General features: G+C 39.9%; 1 protein-coding gene across 1 annotated transcript in view; it reads right to left on the bottom strand.

Annotated features, from left to right (window-relative positions):
- DNTT (DNA nucleotidylexotransferase) overlaps nt 1-18947 on the bottom strand; it is a 1058258-nt gene that overhangs the window by 521544 nt on the left and 517767 nt on the right. The window contains exon 7 of the mRNA XM_085614981.1: nt 16112-16244. Within this exon, the coding sequence (XP_085471107.1) occupies nt 16112-16244 (133 nt within the window). The remainder of the gene's footprint in view (nt 1-16111; nt 16245-18947) is intronic.

The raw sequence follows: 18947 nt of genomic DNA, 5'->3' as shown, positions 1-18947 counted from the left end.
GGGTTCAAACTGGAATGGCAGGGGAGCAAAAAAACAATGGATTTAGGCCCAGATCTCTCTAATGGGGTGAATGTATGACATTGTTCTGCATTCTGTCCATCAACTGTTCTTTTTGCATTTGTCACCCGGAGTGGGACGGGTATGCCCAGACGTGAGTCCCGTGCTCTCCATGCCACTGGAGTCAGGCTATCCTGGCTGATGAGGGGTGAAACCCCCAAACCGGTCCTACGATGCTTGTTTCCAGTCCAGGGAGGACCTGGCCTGGCAGTTCGGGCTGGACTGTTCTCATTGGGCACAGAGTCAAGACTGATTTGCATATGGCTCGGTTAAAACTGGAATGGCATGGGGAGCAAAATAACTATGGATTTAGGCCCAGATCTCTGTACTGGGGTGAATGTATGACATTGTTCTGCATTCTGTCCATCAATTGTTCTTTTTCCACATAATACCCAGGCATTGTCAGGGATTTCGTTCCCAAGGTTTCCTAAAGACACAGAACATCATCCCTAGTTGAAAATATCAAAGGCTTCTTTTATGCTGAAAGGTAGCCAACATTGCAGCTTACCTTTTTGATAGCTTGCCTGATGTCATGTTTGTCCGTTTGCATAGTATTAGGGGCCCAATGCACCTGCAGGATTCAAAGCGACCGATAGTCAACCTGAGCTGACCCCGTGATCCCTTGCTGTGTCATTTATTATGGGTACCCTACTGTGTTTTTACCTCCTTTAGAATTTGTCAGATGCACTTTCATTTTTTCCTCCTAAATGGGTGAGGTAAGTTGTTTTGTTCATTTTAATATGCTCCTTGTTTCCTTCAGTTCAATTGCTTTGGCCCTTTTTTTACTAAATTAATACGGGCTGGTATTTTTTCTCAAATTGATTTGCGGTTAGGAATTTCCCAGTCTTCAGATAGCTTGCGCGCTTCAATATATGTTTCATGCCACCAATATCTCACCACATAGGTATATTTTACTCTTTTGAGATAATATGTTGTATTGTTTTGAAGTGAATGGCCACTAAATGTTTGGAAGAGAGGTATGCCAGAGATGGTATGTTTATGAGGAGGCATAATATGTTTGTTATATTTAGGATGTTGCAAACTCCTCATGAATTGAACTGAGGTTTAAAAATCAGAGGGCTTGTGTTGATTATCGGCCAACCAGATGTTTTGATGCAAGCCTTGACCATGTGTGGACCTACGCTCAGAATCCTCCCTCCTTCCAATATTGTCCTGCCTCATGCCTGCAGTCTCTGCTGTGACCCTTCGTAGGTTGTGGGAACGATCCACCATTTTTGTTTTCCACAATTAGTGCTGGTGTGGAGGGAACTTCTGATGATTCCAAGAGTTCTGATGCATTGTTCTCGTTTAGTGCCCCCTTTGATTTAAAGACTATATATATATTTTTTTTCCTTTGAGACGCTATTTTGACTGTCCTCCTTGGGTGATACACTGGCCTGGAGCTCCTGAATAGAGCTATTTACTTTCTTTTATGTCTAGTTTGGTGTTTCTGGTTCCTGGTGTTTGCTTTTGCAATTTTCCTCAGCTTGTTTTCCCATCTCATTAAGTGTAGTTATGTGTTTAAAGTCCTGCTTATGACTTTCACTCTGAGTGCTTCTGGGAGAGACCCGTTCATGCTGCCGCCTCCATGCATTACAGCTGGTGGGGTGAGGTTTATCGTTGCATTTTGCTTGGTAGAATTCTTGTTTCCTACGTTTCATTGACCCTAGTGTCCCCACTCAATTATTGCACTCTACAATCCCTGCTATGCTGCTGTCTCTTAGTTGTTCTAGAAGGATATTGCAGGGGGGATGAGGGCCCTCAGTTAATTCATTTCCTATAACCACGGAGTTATGCTTCAATTGGCTCCTCATGATGTAGGGTGGCTCTACGTGTTTTAGATGATTCACTAATGTAGAAAGGAGGTCTAAGAGAGTGCAAAACATATTCACTGTTTTTTTGCAGGTGCTAATCATATCCCCTCCCATGACTTCACCTTTTTCCCCTCAATGGTTTAGCTCCCTCCATGTGATTAGTAAAGTCTGTCACGGTATTTTGCATCTAGCTTGTGGTCTAATCTGTCCCTTATTTGTCCAGTGTAATCATTGTTTAGGCTAAAGTTTGTATTAGATCTACCTGCACCTCCAATTTGTGCAACTGCTAAGTCAAGGCATTGATGGCGGCCATTAAGGTAGAATTTATGGTGGTAAATATTGACTTGGAGAAGATAGATGGACCACACTGTGCCCTATCTGACGTGCTGGCAGGTAGGTCTTTGGAGGTGCTCACCACATCAAAATTCCAAGTGAGTCAATCACACTTTCTTCCCCTACTGTTTTGATATCTTTCTCAAGTAGGCCCAACTCTTGTTGAATGTCGTGTTGCCGTACCACCTAAAGGCATTTAAAATCCCTGTGCAATTGATTACAGTCACTCTTCCTGGAGCCTAACTGCTTTTGGGGAACGGGATGAGTTTGTGTCGCTATTTTTACTTACGGCTCAGATGTGTCCACTCCTTTGGTGCTTAAATCATTTATGAGTTGGTCCTTGTATGCCTCCTGTGCGATTTTATCATGAGTGCTAACTAAACAGCTGTGCTCCTTGCTGAAGTTGAAAGAAATCCGTATCCTCAATGTCCTGAAGGTTAGATCCCATTTTTGGACAGGATCTTGTGCATCACCAATTGTTAAGATCTAATTTCGGGGAAGAATGCATTTCTGCACATTTCGTGAATATAAATATTACACATTACAATACTTTCTCTTGCTGAAAGGCTTAGCATATGATATTTCCGAAATGTGTTTGAGAAATTCAAAATAAATCCATGAAAGTGCTCTCAGAGATTATCTCTCTCCTTTGAACATGCTGGGGCATATTTCCAAGGGTGGCAAGGGCGTTGCGCCACTGGAGCATAACTTTTTAGGATGCTCCGGTGGCGCAATGCCCTTCTCCATATTTACAAAGCGGCGTTAAGCCCCTTTGCATGGCTTGACGCTGCTTTGTAAATATGGTACCGTTTCACGCATGGTTGCTGCGTGAAAGGGGCACGCAATGAGTGTTGCTGTGGGTGTTCCAGCGCAGCACCCATTGCTTTCTGCTGCTGCCCCAGATTTACAAGGATGTGTAAATCTGATGCATGCACCAACAACTAACGCCACTGAACAGCAGTTGTGAGAATGAGAAGAAATACTTTTATTTCTCTTCGTTTTTGCTCTTAGAAGGAGCAAATCACCTTTAAAGATTGTTTATGTGCGGAAAGGTGTCCCGTTCTGCACATTAACAATCATCCCTGCAACACAAACACCCTTGCTCCATGGTGCAAGGGTGCCTGAGTTGCAAGGAATCCTACCCGCAACGCAGACGCAAGATTGCCTCAGTTGCAACGCAGGCACCCTTGCACCGTGGCACAAGGGTGTCTGGCTTGGTGCTAGGCAGTGTTTTTTAGAGCCAGCGCAAAGGAAAACACAGGCGTGCGCCATATTCTCGTGATACGGTGCATCACTGCGTTTTTTCGAAATGACGCAGCGCTGCACAGCTAAATTGCTTGCAGCGCCGCGACATGCCATTTATTTGTAAATATACCCTGTAGTTTTTAGCAAATCACAGAACTTGCTAGTGGTAGCTTTGGAATGCTGCACCAGTAGCACATTTCGAGGCCTTCTTCAGAGAAAGTGATCTGCCTTTTTCAGGAAAGGCAGTGCTGCTTTTCAATTGCCATTTTTTTCTTTTCACTTTTTTCACCACAAACAATGTGTGCCCCTTGGCGAACGCCCAGAGGCCCTCTCAGTCACATCCTTGAACCCAAATGAAACTCCTCGAATGTGTAAATAGACGGACATTTCCACAGTGGGGAAGTGCTGAAGAGAAGATGGTGCATGCTCACATACTGATGTATTTTGTATGTGTTCAGAGACTCACAAGGAAAATCACACTGTGATCCGATCACTTCCCACCTCTTGTGTGCGATTTACTTTACTGGTGCGCTATTAGGCAGGAGGAAACAGATTTATGCTCGTGGATTTCTTGCAGACATAAATTCAGACATTTTCAAATGAAAATATTGTCTTTTATATCCAGTATGGTATGCGATGGAAATTCTATCGTGCAGTCAGGAAACCACCCGCAGCTACATCAAAAAGTAAAATAGAGCTGAGTTAGTGTGCCGCTGGCCTTCAGAATCTGGCAGAGGTCGGGGTTCTGGGCTTCCTTTTGATAGTTATTTATTGGAGACGCTGCACTGATGAGGGGAGAGAATATGACAACCAAAAGCAGTGAATTTCCTGTTTGGCACAGCAATAACATACGGTTTCTCAAAATTCTAACTCAATTTCATATAAATTTGCCCATCCAAGCAAACACTCAAATTATTTTGTTAAACATTATGTTCAAAGTGCACTCCTTTTTGTGTTTTTAATTTTGAGTTCCATTAAAGATATCTATGCAAACTTAATTTTAATAAATCAATACCAAGTCCATATGACAAACTGATATTCTTAGCAAATTGATGGATCTTTTCAATAACAGCCGAAGAATAACCAAAAAATTAGAACAATAAGTAATTTAGCTAACTCACCCTCCTGTGGTTACTCAACCAAACTCAAATGCATCCATTTGCAATTATTATACATACTGAAAATTACTGGGTACAGTAGTTAAAGCAGTACCAACAATTTAAAAGCCATGAAAACAATGGCTAACTTTCCCAAACCAGTTTTTGAAAAAGAGAGAAATCAGATGAGGGGAACCAGATATATATTGTTTTAAAGTTGTAAGTTAAAAATGTTCAGTTCACAGTTGCTGGGACCTATGTATGTATATAATGTGTTAGACCTGACATCCTTGGGGGGTCTTGCTCCCAACATTTTTGAATTCTCTTTAACGTTTTCCAACGTCATTTGTGTTAGAATAAGGACTAACCAGTGCTAGAGTGCTTGTGCTCTCTCCTCTAAATATGATAATATTGGTTCATCCCCAATTGGCATATTTAATCTACTTATAAGTCCCTAGTAAATTGCACTTTATGTGCCCAGGGCTTGTAAATTAAATGCTACTAGTGGGCCTGCATTACTTATTGTGCCACCCTCTAACCATGACTCAGGTTTGCCATTGCAGTTTACACTGCCATGGCGATCTGGCAAAATAAACCTTTTGCCATGGCCAAACCTACCTTTTTATATATATAAATCACCCCTATGGTAGGCCCTGCACAATCTAGAGAACAGGGTGCACTGCATTTTAAAGGCAGGACATGTACTTTTAAGTTTTACATGACTTGGCATTGAAATACTCCCAAAGTCGTTTTTCACTACTGCAAGGAGTACCTCTCCCATAGAATAACATTGAGATTACCTAATTACATTTTATAAGTGTGATTCCCAATTGGGAGAAAATGATTGCTTCAAGATTGGTGTCTCGGGAATCACAATTCAAAACCAAATTTATGGTGAAGTTGGATTTTACATTGTAATTCTGAAAACTGCACTTTTAGAAAGTTGGCATTTTATTACTTTGGCTATTGGGTGCCTTCTGCCTGTCCTTGATCACATGACTGAGAAGGGGGACAGCTGGGCTTTGTGTATTCCACCTAGTCAGCCACACACAATGGAAACTTAGGTGTGATTTGATGGGCCATTCTGGCAGGATGGGAGGGAGGAGCTAGATCCAGTCTCACTTGCACCTGAATAGGCTATGTCCTGTCCAAATACAAAGGGCTGCATATGCCCCTGTAGTGAGTTTGAAGCCAGGGCAGTGAGGGAGGACCTCTGTGCACTTCAAAGGCCTGTCTTTGAAGTCTACCCCACTTCAAAGGCACCATCACTTTGGTACACTTCTGGACCTGTAAGTACTCTGCAAGGAAGAAGGACTGCTGTGCTGCTGAAGGACTTCCATTCCGCGGGACTGCTGCCAAGCTGGACTCCTGTTCTGCTGTGTTGATCTGCTGCTCTCCTGCCTAGGTGAGGAGCATTGGACCTGCATCATTTGACCCCAGAACCCAGAGTGACCTTAAGGGCTAGCAGCCTAGCCTCCTGATCTAAAGTTTCAGGGTCAAAGATTTCCAACCCCTGCACTTGGACTCTGCCATCTGTGAGTCAACCCTGTTATGTGGTGCCACCCCAGTCCTGGATGCTTGGAAGTGAGCCTACGATGCTTTCCAGTGGAACCAATGCAGCTTCTCTACTGAGCGAGGCAAGCTGTAGCAGAACTAATGCACCTCAATGGCTGAGCAGCGCAGCCCCAAGCAGAACCAAAGCAGCGCCACTGTTGCGTGGATTGGACCTGTCACAAAAGTCTTGCATGGTCACAGCTTCCAGCATCTAGGACCGATGCATCGCCTTCGAAACTGCTGCAGCAACTTCAATGACGAAACTCTGCATTGCAGCTTCACAGCTTATTAGAACCAATGGATCGGCACTACTGCACCTCGCATCCTAGACACCGAATTTCACGCCGCAAGCTCCGTTGACTGGATCTACAGCGTTGATGCATGAGGACCTCGCCTCGGCTGCACAACGTATCTTCGATGCAGATTCACGTAATGCTCCACAATCAGGATTAAGGAACTTTGTTCAGTGGCCTAACTGGGTTCCTTTAGCCAGCCCACGCTTCATCGCAATTGGCCTGAACTTGTAATTTTGTGCTGGTAAGGCGTGACCAGATACCCCCAATTGCACTTTTGGCTTCTTTGTGCTATTTTACTTAAAAACTTAGAAATTCAATATCTCGAATTCTTCTAAGTGGATGTTTATCATTTTGGTCTTGTTTTATTTATTCAATTAAGCTCTATTCTTCTAACGTGATGTGGAATATTTTCGTGTATTGTTTTCACGGTTTTACTATTTGAAGTGTTGCACAAATACTTTACACATTGCCTCTAAAGGTAAGCATGACTGCTCTCTGCCAAGCTAAAAGAGGGTGAGCACAGGTCAATTTAGGTTTTACCTGCTTTTTACCCTGGCTAGGATTGTGGCCGCTACTTGTCTAGGCCTCATACCCCAGTCAACCAGCAAACCAATTTCTAACAGTGTACCTATGTTGTGTATATGTCATTTCTATAGCATGACCCTAGCCAAAATGCAATAGACCACTGTAAAAGGTCAATTTCAGGCCACCTATGTTGAAATGGAGGTTTGGTAAATCAAGCAAGTCATTTAGTCAAAGTGCTTACAGTTGGAGTTAGTCTACATTTTGGATTTCAAAGTATTCCAGAGGGGAAAGGTACAAAGTTGAAGAAGGTATGGGTCCCTCAGAGTCAAATACATCGTTAAGCTATTGCTGAATTCTTTGGTTTTGGTATCAAAAGCTCCAAGTGGGACTAAGCTGGATTTCTTAACTGCTGAGGTTTCTTTGCTGCTGGGACAAATTTGCAGCCAGCCCCGCATCCAAGGCTTTATTTTCAGACTGAGACAATGTTTTGTTTGTCAAAATCCTACAGCGGTCAAGGTTGGAAGCTCTAGCCAGGCAGGCCTCCACAACTACGCGATCCTGCTTAAATAGATGTCAATGTCGCCAAAAGCTCAGAGCAGGACAAACTGGTTTTCTTGTCTGCCAAATATGTGCCCTTTGTGGCATAGCCTCAATACCTTGACCCTTTTCTCTGGAGGTGAAACATATCAGAATCAGAATCAGAATAACCTTTATTGGATTTTAAGCATGTAAAATCACAAAAGCAAACATATCAGATAAAAAGGAAAACATAAATCCCCACTTTTCTCCAGCTGCTGAGAAAGTTCCTTCTGGTCACTCTTATAGCCCCAAGACAATCTGGGCAGGCTTTTAGGCACCAGGGATCTTTCCATTGAGACCTCTTTCAGGGTCCAGTATAGTGTTTAGATGCGCCCTCTTAGAATCATGAGTCCTTCTGCTTTTTGTGTCCCTGAAGCAGGTAAAACACAGTGAAATAGTTGATACTCCGAGAGGACACCCATTCCTTGGGTGTTAGGAGGAGTCAGAAGTACATGAGACATGTATATTTCACACCGAATAAAGCTGATTTGACTTGACTTGACTTGACATGAGGCTTCTTCTTTGAGCAGACTTCTTTTTGAAGGTACTTCCTTACCAGGTCCAGGAATGTTCTGATTATGTGGTGGGGAGGTTCATTCCTGTCCTCCAGACTAGCCAGTGATCTGGAGAATTCCATTATTGTAATCCTGCTATTTTCTTGTAAATTCCGTGTGAAAGTTTGTTCTGAAATTATTGCATTTACAAATGTGCAATCCTTTGATAATTGTTAAGGAACTAATGGTAATGTAACAATTAAGTTTCAGACCCTTCCATATTGTGTACAAACTGAGTATGAGTGTGTTTTATAAAAAATAAACTCCTTAATTTGAATATTACACTGTATGTGTCGTTATGAGATTCATTTTTCATCTGTATTTATGTGACATTAATGTTTTTGTAAAATTTTAGTTAATCAACTGACTCAATAAATCGTATACAAAAGATAGAAAGATAATCTTCAAAACAGGTTATGTGCTTAATTGTACTATTATCCTCCTAATTTTGGTTTAAAGATAAACAGAAGTCATTGCTATAAAGGCTAACAAACAACATACTTGATAACTATTAAACAACTACTCTATCAGGATACTAACGAGATCACTTTTTTGGTATGTGTGCATCTTACTAATCTACTTAACCATTGATTATTCAAATAAATCGCTTATACGTCAGTTTCTAGCTAGCATGTTGAGGTGAGCAATTACCCACAACCCTTCCCATCCCGGGTAATCTATGAAAGTATAGAAAATTTAGAAAGAGGTTCTAACTGAATAGAAAAATTATAGAAAAAGCAGCTGATGTTCAGTTTGTACATGTACTTCTACTATGTGTCCTTCATGTAAATATTGTATTTATCAAACACAACAAGATGATGGACAGAGCACTGAAACCTTTCAACCGCTCACCCCAGTCAAGAGATCTGGGTTTACTCTATTGATGGATTAGACCCAGATATGTGACTGGGATAAGTGGTTGAAAAGTTTCAGCACTCCGTCCATCATCTTGTTGTGTTGGCAACATTGTATTTAGCACATTATACAGAAACAACATTGAGAAATGCATTAAAAAAAACTGGTTGATAATAGAACAATGTGTTATGAGAGTGTTAATACATTGCATAAGTATAAACCGTAGCAGGATTCTTAAGACATTCTAAATTAAGTGAAACTTAGCATTAATATTAAAACTGTAAGAATTCAAAATCAAATTAATTTAAATCTAGATGTAAGAATTGCCACAATTGTATTCTTCAATTACATACCATTATATTAAGCAATTGTGTTAATTTAAAATGTAGATATATGTAGTTGAAATGATATTGATATGTCTATGGCTCTATTATCATATTATTTTCATTTTAAATCACAGCCTTGACAAAGCAAAATGTACCAGCACATGTATTAACCGCTAACAAGAATTGTTATTTGGAAGCTTTTGTATGATGAAGAATAAAACTGTAATACTGTGGATCACCTATGGATCACATGAATACTTTAAGATAATACTTTGGACATTTAACATTTGTGATACTTCATATTTTGAATGCCTTAGGCTCACTTTGTTTTATATATTTTCTGTGAATAGAAATAGGTAGACATTAGATTGCTCACTACATCAAACAATCTTTTTACGGGATTGTGTGTCAGGAGAGTACCTGACATTTTGTGGGTGTTAGCCACGCGGTTGTTAGCCACGCACAGCCAGTACTCCCCAATTGAACCAATTTCCCATATGAATCTACACTTTTAGGATGACTTTGCCAATATCTAAAGCAATTTTTTACATGGCATAGGCACTTTTCAATGTTCAATGTTACTTGTTAATTTGTGAAGCAATATATTTTTATCATATGTGGGTGGAATAAATATACACTATGACCTGTATACGACTTTTAACTTCACACCATTGGCACATTTCATGTACTTTATACTACAGCCTTGCAGGAAAGTTAACCCTTTCGATGCGCATGATGGAGCAGTTCCGTCATGCGCATCGGTCGCGCTGTGCGATTGACGGAACCGCTCCGTTACGGCCCCGCCCGCGCAACGAACCTTCAGCACGGCGCGGTAATCTGCGCCGCGCTGAAGGGGTTAAATAAGCCAATTAGGTGAATCCAGTGCACAGTAAGGTGCTTATTTATGAGCCCCTTGCAACACTTTTGCACCACCAATGCGTCACTTTTCGTGATGCAGCGGCGCCGTAAACAATGCACTATGTTGCCATACTTATAAGTTGACGCATCTAGGAAGAGCATCACCTTGTAAAGCCCAGCACCACAATATACCTCTGTCAGGTGTAATATATGCAGGGTGGGCATTCCGATGCAAGAAAGCCTTGCAGAAGTGATGCCACTTCTAGGACATATCTTCGTAAAATCCTTAGGCCTGCCTCATAGCAGGCATAAGGGTGACGCAGTGTTATAATGATACTCCTCCCCCCTGCTTTGCTGGAGTTGCGTCACACTTCCGACACAACTCCAGAAATGCGTCAGTTTTGCGCCAACAGATACATCCATAATACTGACATTTCTATTATTCCCTGCGACATGATGCATCATACAATAAATATGACACATCCATCGTGTCGCAAAGAGGGCGTACTGAAAACTGTTGCATCGCTGTTTTCACGCAGCGATGCAACAGTTTTGATAAATACGGTCCTAAATGTTTATGGGCTAAGCACACGTGCTGTGCTGCTTTTAGCAGTAGCATAGCGTCCGAGTCCAAAGCCCGCAAAACTCAGAGAAAAATTAAGGCCCACTGAAAAAAAAAGATGTACTGTCTTGCACTCTCTTAGTCATTCTGTTGTCTTTCATGCCTGTATTGTGTAACCTTAAGTGTGTTTATAATTTGCATTGTGGTGTGCAATCATTGATTAAACAGTATACATAAAATGTACAAGACAGAGATTGTTGATACACATATTTCAACTGTAGCAGGAAAGTTACTGAGAGAGGAATTGGAAAGGTTGTTGAATACAGTTGTCTTATTAAAGTTACTGCATTTTGTCTAAAAAAATATTCAGAAGGGAGAAGTCACATTTATTGCTCATTACCAGTATCGCTATGGGTTAGTGCATTGATCTGGCATAGAGTGAACCTTTTTATTGCAAATTGGAACAAGAATACATACTAGTGGAAAATAAATGGTAATCTGATTTGGGCTCACATTCATGTTACATATATGATGTGTTTTTAATATAGTTAAAATAAGAAAATGTAATATAAAATATAAAAGAAATTAATGCAATAAAATAGAAGAATCTTTACACATCAGTTGAGAGCTAGTACCTCATATGTTTGGGTGCGGAAATCAACTCATGCAGTTTAAACTTCTTTTGAGGAAGATTCCCGTAGTAAAACAATGAAATAAGTGGGAATATTTGACCAGAAGCTACACAGCGGAAGTAAGCAATCAAGTGGGAAAATGCAGGTAAACAGTTCAAAGGAAGGATCTGTTAAAATAAAAATAAAAACAGAAGAGGAAAAAACAGTATGGGTTATGAAATAATCCAGAGAGATTGGTGGGATTAAGAATGGCAGTGCTTTAACACTTGAACTTTATTGAGGCAGATATTATATTAGCAAAATTGCATCATAAAAATCTGGCATGTGCATATAATCATACTAATAAAACATAAAATATATTATCAAATGAAGACCTAACAAAACAAAATCTGAAACAAAACCGAAAATGGGCTGATCCCTTCCATGCAGTGTGGACACTGTAATGCTATAATTACCATACTAATCAGGAGAGAAAATATTAGGGTGAAATGTAGAATCATATGTTATAGGGTGTACTCTGTGTATCTCTTAAAATGCCCTTGTGGTAAAGGTGGTAAAGTATATGTCGGAAAAACAGAGAGATGCATGAAAACTAGAGTAAATGATTTCAAAAGTAATACTAGACTATGTCATAGAAAATCAGTACTGGTAATGCGCTTTAAGGGAATTGGCTACATTATCAGTCAACTAAGATATCAAAGAGGCTATATGTGAAATGACGGAGGGTGGTGATAGATGAAGAAAGAAACTGCAAAGAGAAACATTTTGGATGAGGCATGGCACATTGTAATTCAAAGGTTGGACATGTAGTTTTAAATTTTGTATGTCCTGGTAGTGAAAAGCTCCTAAATTAGTTTTTCACTACCGTGAGTCCCAATGCTTTCATAGGACAACACTGGGTCCCCTTATTACATTTATTAAGTGATAACATTTCATTGGGAACAGGTAAACATGTCATTTTTGGTGTCTGAGAAACTGTAATTACAATAAATATGCTTAATGGTAGAGACAGATTTTAGGTTACAAATCTAAAAATGCCACTTTTAGAATGTTAATAATATCATGCAACAATGGTTAACACTGGTACACTATGTAAAAGAGTATTGATATCCAATTGGGAAAGAAGTATCATGAATGTTCACAGAACCTACCAGAACCAATTGGTTCTGACACCACTTATACGAGAATTGTAATCTATAGTAGTGCAACCACATGAATCTAGTCACAAAGACCGGACTAGAACTTAGTAGGTACTTTTTAATACTCTGTGGTGTATTTCTCATGTGAGTTTCACTGTCTACAAACAGTGTGGTACAGAGTAAACTTTCTCCATATAGAAAACAATGTTTACAGTACCAGCTTTTCTAATCATATTAACTTCATTTCTCAATGTAGGCTCAGCAGCTGTGAGAGGTTTGATATAGACAAAAGCTGTCTATAATAGGTCATTAAATTTGGAACAGATGTTGAGTATCTTGAGTAACCTGGCTTTCTCTGAGCAGTTGTATAAGTTGTATAAATATTGGGCACATTGTGCACTGAGGGTTTCCCATTTATCTGTGGTTGACTGTTAATGTAAAGTAGACTACCCGTTAAATGAATGGTATATAGTCAATGTTGCATATATCACATGCTTGCTACATCTAAGGGAGTTGTATCTGGGATGGTATTAATGATGCTTCTTATTATTCTGAGCTATTTTGTACTTACATTCAGGCCTCTAATGCAATACAAGGTTAAAGAGTAATATCTACAAAAGAAGCTTGGATGATGTTATTAGTGATGTCATCAGTGATATCATCAATGATGTAATTTGAGATGTCATCAGTGACATCATAAATTATATCATAGAACTTGTCATGAGTGTGAGGTGGTGGGGCTGCAATTTAATTCACCATTTATAACTCCACAACTTCATAAAACTCTCAAAGGTTCATCCACCATAACTCCTTCCTGGAGACTTTTGGGGTGATCCATAAAGCAGGGGCCGAGAAAGAAGAGGGGGCCATAAACTTCTTTAAGATGGGCTTCAGCAAAAAATTGCTGAACAGAATTACATCAAATTCCGCAGGAAAGTAAATCTTTGTCCGCAGATTGTGCTTTTTGTGATTTGTGTAAATTCGTCAGTAGTTTTTGGTAAATTAAGGGTGAAAAAATATGATATCTTGATGGCTAGGCCCATGAGAGACTCAAGAGACTTTTGCAGGATCACCAATTTAAAAGTGGAACATTCTGATTGGCCCAAGGAACTTTATTTCTCCTAGGCCATCTTTCTCCGGTGGGAGTAAGGCTCCCGTGAGAGCAAGTGCTCTAATTGGCTGCCAGCAACATGAGTAAAACATTTCTGGCAGCCATTACAGGACTTGAGGACTTTGTCCCCTGTCGTCAAATTACAAAAAAATAATATAAGAGGGCACACTAGGGATGCCATGACCCCATAGCCCTATTGATGGGACCCTGAGGGAACCACCCTGACCCAAACTGAAAAAATAAAGGCAGCAAAAGATTTTGCAATCCTGCAAGATTCTCACAGGATTTGTAAAAAAGGGTGGTTGGGCTGCATTTATTTATTATAAGACTATCCCCCAGGCTGTGTTCAAATATGGCAGGGTGATTGTGTGGCCCCCTTCTCAAGCCTCCAGATGCCCCACGGAGCCCACTCCTGGGCCGAAATGACCTTATATGGGGAGGGGGACCACATGGCCCACCCCCGTGCTCCAAAGGCCCCTGGGAACCCACCCCGGGGGCTGAAATTTCAAAAAATGGGAGAGAGCCACTTTCTCTGCCCCTCAAAAGGCCACAGGGAGTCCTCTTACGGAGCAGAAAGTTCTCAAAATAAGGAGGGCGCTACACTGCCATGCGGCCTTCCTCCCTGAGCCATTATTGGCCCAGTGGACCCCATCCCCTGGGGTCAGCTCATAGGCTCTATCCCAGGGAGGTAGCACCACAAACTATAACTCGCACCCCTGCCATGCACTGCTTATGACCTCACATATATCACTCATGACATGTTCTGTGACATCATTTATTCCATTACTGATGACATCTTAAAGTGATGTCATGAGTGATGTCACTGACCATGTCATGAGTGATGTAATATGTGAGGTCAGAAGCAGTGCATTACAGGGGCATGAGTTATAGTTAGCTCACAAACTATAACGGCAGAATTTCACTGGTTCTATATATAGATATATATATATACACATACATACATATATAAAATATCATCCAGTGACTGTGAGTGTTTTTAAAATGTTTATGGGTGTTAAAAACTTATACCAAGGAGCATTGGTGAATCAGTGTGTGTATGAGTGCCCCTTTGGATGATTCAGTGGGTGTGTGACTGACTGTATAAGTGAGTGATTAGATGTGTCAGTGAATGTATGGGTAAGTGACTGGTTGTGTGAATGTCTGTAACTGTTTGTCAGTTGGTGTCGAAGTGGCTGTATGTGTGTGTGAGCGAGGCGGCCTTCACGCATCCAAGTTTGCAGACCGAATACAGATGCAGAAAAAAGTTTAAGGAGCTTTTGGTCCCAGGTTGCGAATTTGCAATGTAAAGAAAGCAACTTCGCTAAGCCCTCATTTTAATCAAAGGAGTGTGGCATTAATATATGCTATTTATTCAAATATCATAAAAATTGTATGGAATACGTTGAAACTTTCATCAATTTGCAGTGTAATTTTCTGTGGGTTGAAAAGACAGATTTGGTGTGAGAAACCAATCATCTGACTGTTTGCTAGTTTTCGTAGGTTTGTTTCAGCACAATAGTTTCTCCCAAAAAATTAAAAACTAAATTTCCCGATCTTTAGTATTGTGTATTGTGTAAAAAAAAAAAATCCTGCAGTTTGATTTTCAGTGGGTGAATTTTCATGCACCATAGGATGACTTCTTCAGAATGCACAATTCAGAGGAAAAGTAAAAAATGCCCCAAACTGAAAAATGCTTAATTCTTCACAGCTATGCCAACATTCGTATTTCACACCCCACTAATTTTGATAGCAATTTTGTCTTTCAGGCTGCATGATGGTTGAGCAAATATTGTGACAGTTTCTGGATTTATAATTAAAGTAAAACAATAATTTGGATCCTGTGTCTTGCGGATTTATTGATTCACTCTCAAGCATTATGTTTGGGATGTATCTAATAACCTCACGGAACTCTGATGTTTATCTTGTCTTCATTTTCCAGCACAATAGACATACCGATAGACAACAATTTGCTCTTTTGGTACAGCTAATTAACACAAGGTGGAAAACACTTTGGACCATCTTCCTTGAGAAGCATTCACGCATGCTATTTACATGACACACTGTCAGGCTGCTAACCTGGCAACAGATCTTTGTGGCAAGCTTGTCTTAATGAATGAACAGCTGTATGCTGTAAAACATTCACACACTCTTTACAAATCTGATATGGAGAATGCATAAGTGGTCAGTGGTGAGATATAGTTGTAAACGAAGGAATCTCTCAGATGTTACATTTTATGGAGTAAACACAACTGCCTATAATTAACATCTCTCATGGTAACACACATTTAAACTACTAGAGTGACTTTTAAATTAAGATTGAGCTTCCCGCTTAAGCTTAAATGCAGTTAATTTCAAACACCAAGATATAAAAACCGTATTCAGGTTTCAGAAACACTAAAAACAGAACCGAACATGTTTAATTTAGCACAATATCAGGGCCTAATTTAAAAGGGAATTCTCAAACAATACACAACAGATTCCCAGATTCGTGCGCTATGAATGTTAGCTTTTCTTAAGTTCAGGACACTAGCAGAAAAGTACATTTCAAAGTCAACCAGGGAAATATTTTATTACCTTCTGAAGCCACCGGTTAAAGTCACTACAGCATCAGGTAAAAAAGTGCAGAAAGCCTCTTTAGCTAACATGAAAATTTCATCTGCCTCCGCATTAGAAACACCGCCAATAAGGTCTTCATAGTGCTGGAGTCCTGAAAGTCAATTTGACATCTCAATAAAAGCTGCTGTGTGGTTGGAATGTTAATACAGGAACCATTATGCTGTTACAAAAAACAACAACCCTTAAGATCAGGTGACTTTCATTGCACCAGTGTAATTTTTGCATTGATCAGACAGTCCAACGTGATTTATTATTTTGTTATAACAGTGACAGGTTGCAATAACACCAGAGCAATCTATTGGATCTCAAAATATAGGTATAAAACTTTATGCATGTCTATGCAAGCCTATTTTGTGGAGGTCAATAATTAGGAAATAACAAATACCATTGCATGTTATTTTATCTAATTTCCTAGTAAATTAAATAAGGCTAATTAAAGTAATATAATTGACACGTGCATACAGAAAATCAGGGCTGCCTGTAAAAAAAATCCTCTTTACACCACGCTTACCTGATTTATTGGCTCTGGACTTTTTTGTCCGCTACAAGGGCAGCAGCCTGCTGTCCAACCCATAAGCTCTGGTTAAAAGGATCAGTGTTTTTAATTCAAATGAAAAAAACCATCCCTTTGGTAAATCGCCTGTCTAAGAGCACGTCCCCTGCACAGCTGTATAGAGTGCACCTATGCAGAGAAGAAGTAATGTAATGTAATGTAATGCAATGGTGTATTTGTATAGCGCGACTATCACTCCGAGGAGCATCTTGGCGCTGAGACGGAAAACAAAGATGGAAAATAGAGCTGGTTTACTGCTAACGGTAAGGATGGGAGATCAGATCAGCTTTTTGCAGAGAGTGTCTGGTGCACCAAAGATCCAGGTTTTTAGTGCCTTCCTAAACAGGGATTCTGATGTCAACTGGCGAAGTTGTGGGGGAAGTTCATTCCAAGCCTTTAAACCTAGGACTGTGAGCGATTTTTGACACCAATCTGAAAGTAGGTATTTTCAACAAATTGGCATTTGCTGATCTCAAGATTTGGGAGGGAAAATAGAGCTTAAAACCAGTTTGAAGGTATTGGGGGCCAAGAAAATGGAAATCTCTAAGAGTGATGATAAGGACCTTGAACAAGACGCGTTTGTGAATTGGTAGCCAGTATAGGATATCCAGAGCCGCTGTTGCGGATGATCTCCTGGGCCATTTCAGTACCAGCCGTTCCGCTGCATACTGGACCATCTGGAGCCTGTGCAGGACTGATCTATTAGTTCCTGCATATAGACTATTGCAATAATCTAGCCTGGAGGTGATAAGGGCAACGGCGACAGTTTGCCTTGCTGAGATGGGAATCAGATCGAAGATTTTTTTTAAGGCTTTTTGTGATGTGGAAGCAGGTACCGGCAACTGCCAGGGATTGCTGTTAAAACGATAGGGTCATGTCAAATTTTATTCCAAGATTTTCTAACCACGTCCACTGTGTTTGGGGGGGGGTAGTATTCGCCAGCCACCAGAGTTTGGGCGAGAAAATGTTTTGTTGGCCTAATGGTAGAATTTCGTTTTTTTCAGTGAATTATATAGATAATCTTTTTGCTTCTAAAACATAACATGATATCATATTGCGCATTCTTCTAGTAGCCTGTTCTGCAGGGCATGTCTTCTGCTGCACACAATGTGATGTGATATTAAACTGGTAACTGTTCGCTGGAAAATGCTATTAATACCATATTTGCAGATCATATGTTGAATTAGTTGACAAAAACAGTGATTGAGTCACGTTTCTGTTACCTATTATTCTTATTAAAAATATGAGAAATGAAGTTCATTCCAATAGGTATGCACGTTTGTATTTAAGAATGCATATCATTTACACATTGATGGGCATATTCACGATCTGCATTTTGTAGTGATTTAGTAATATTACAATTGTACTACTAAAGTACTACAAAATGCTATTCACAAACCTACATGTGTAAATCTCAACCTCTTCTATCTTTTTTATGGGGAGATCCTCACACATGTAAGTTTACTGCTTAGTAGTAAATTTGGGAGGGGCTTCAGGGGGTGATTGGAAAAAGGGGCATGCTAATACTAAATGGGAGGGGCTTAGGAAGGAGTAAGGAGGGGTTCAGGGAAAGCTAGAGAGAGGTTTAGGAATGGACACGCACCTACTGACACAAAAGTTTAAGCTCTTTGCTATTCACAAATGGTATACTGCCACAAAGAAACTCACAAAAGTAGTAAATTACTCTAACTCAGAGCTGAAGGAAGTCCAGAGTGACTCATGGCCAACTAATAGTATTACAACACCCTTCCAAAGGAAATAATGAAAATGGAGAATTAAAATAAAATCCCATAGGAAATGATGTTAAATTAAATTACATTCATTTAAATAGTTAAAAATAAATATAATTTAATGTTAAAAATAGGGAAAAAAACTATTTACTGTTTAATTATAACATATTTTAACATACTTTATTGAATTTACAAATTGATAAATGAAAAGGGGTTAAGGTCTGGAAAGCAATATCATTAATATACCGTGGAAATTGGATGATTTTGAGACCCTCCAAAGTTGTAACAACGTGTGAGTTCTGGGAATGTCTAAAGGTGTCAAAGGCTCAGTCCCCCCAACCTTTATCATTAGCTTGTTCAAAAATGCTTTACTAGAATTAAAAGGATGAGATTGGCATCAGTAGATTCAATATGCTCATTGTTTCCCTTTAAATGAAAAAAACATCTGTTGACTCACAACACAACCTCTAAGCAGATTTACTCATTATGTGGACTTTTTTGGGAAGTTTAA

The sequence above is a fragment of the Triturus cristatus genome, chromosome 1_2 (genome assembly GCF_964204655.1).
Source record: "Triturus cristatus chromosome 1_2, aTriCri1.1, whole genome shotgun sequence".
In the NCBI taxonomy this organism is placed as follows: domain Eukaryota; kingdom Metazoa; phylum Chordata; class Amphibia; order Caudata; family Salamandridae; genus Triturus; species Triturus cristatus.
This window is presented reverse-complemented; position numbering and strand designations above follow the sequence as displayed.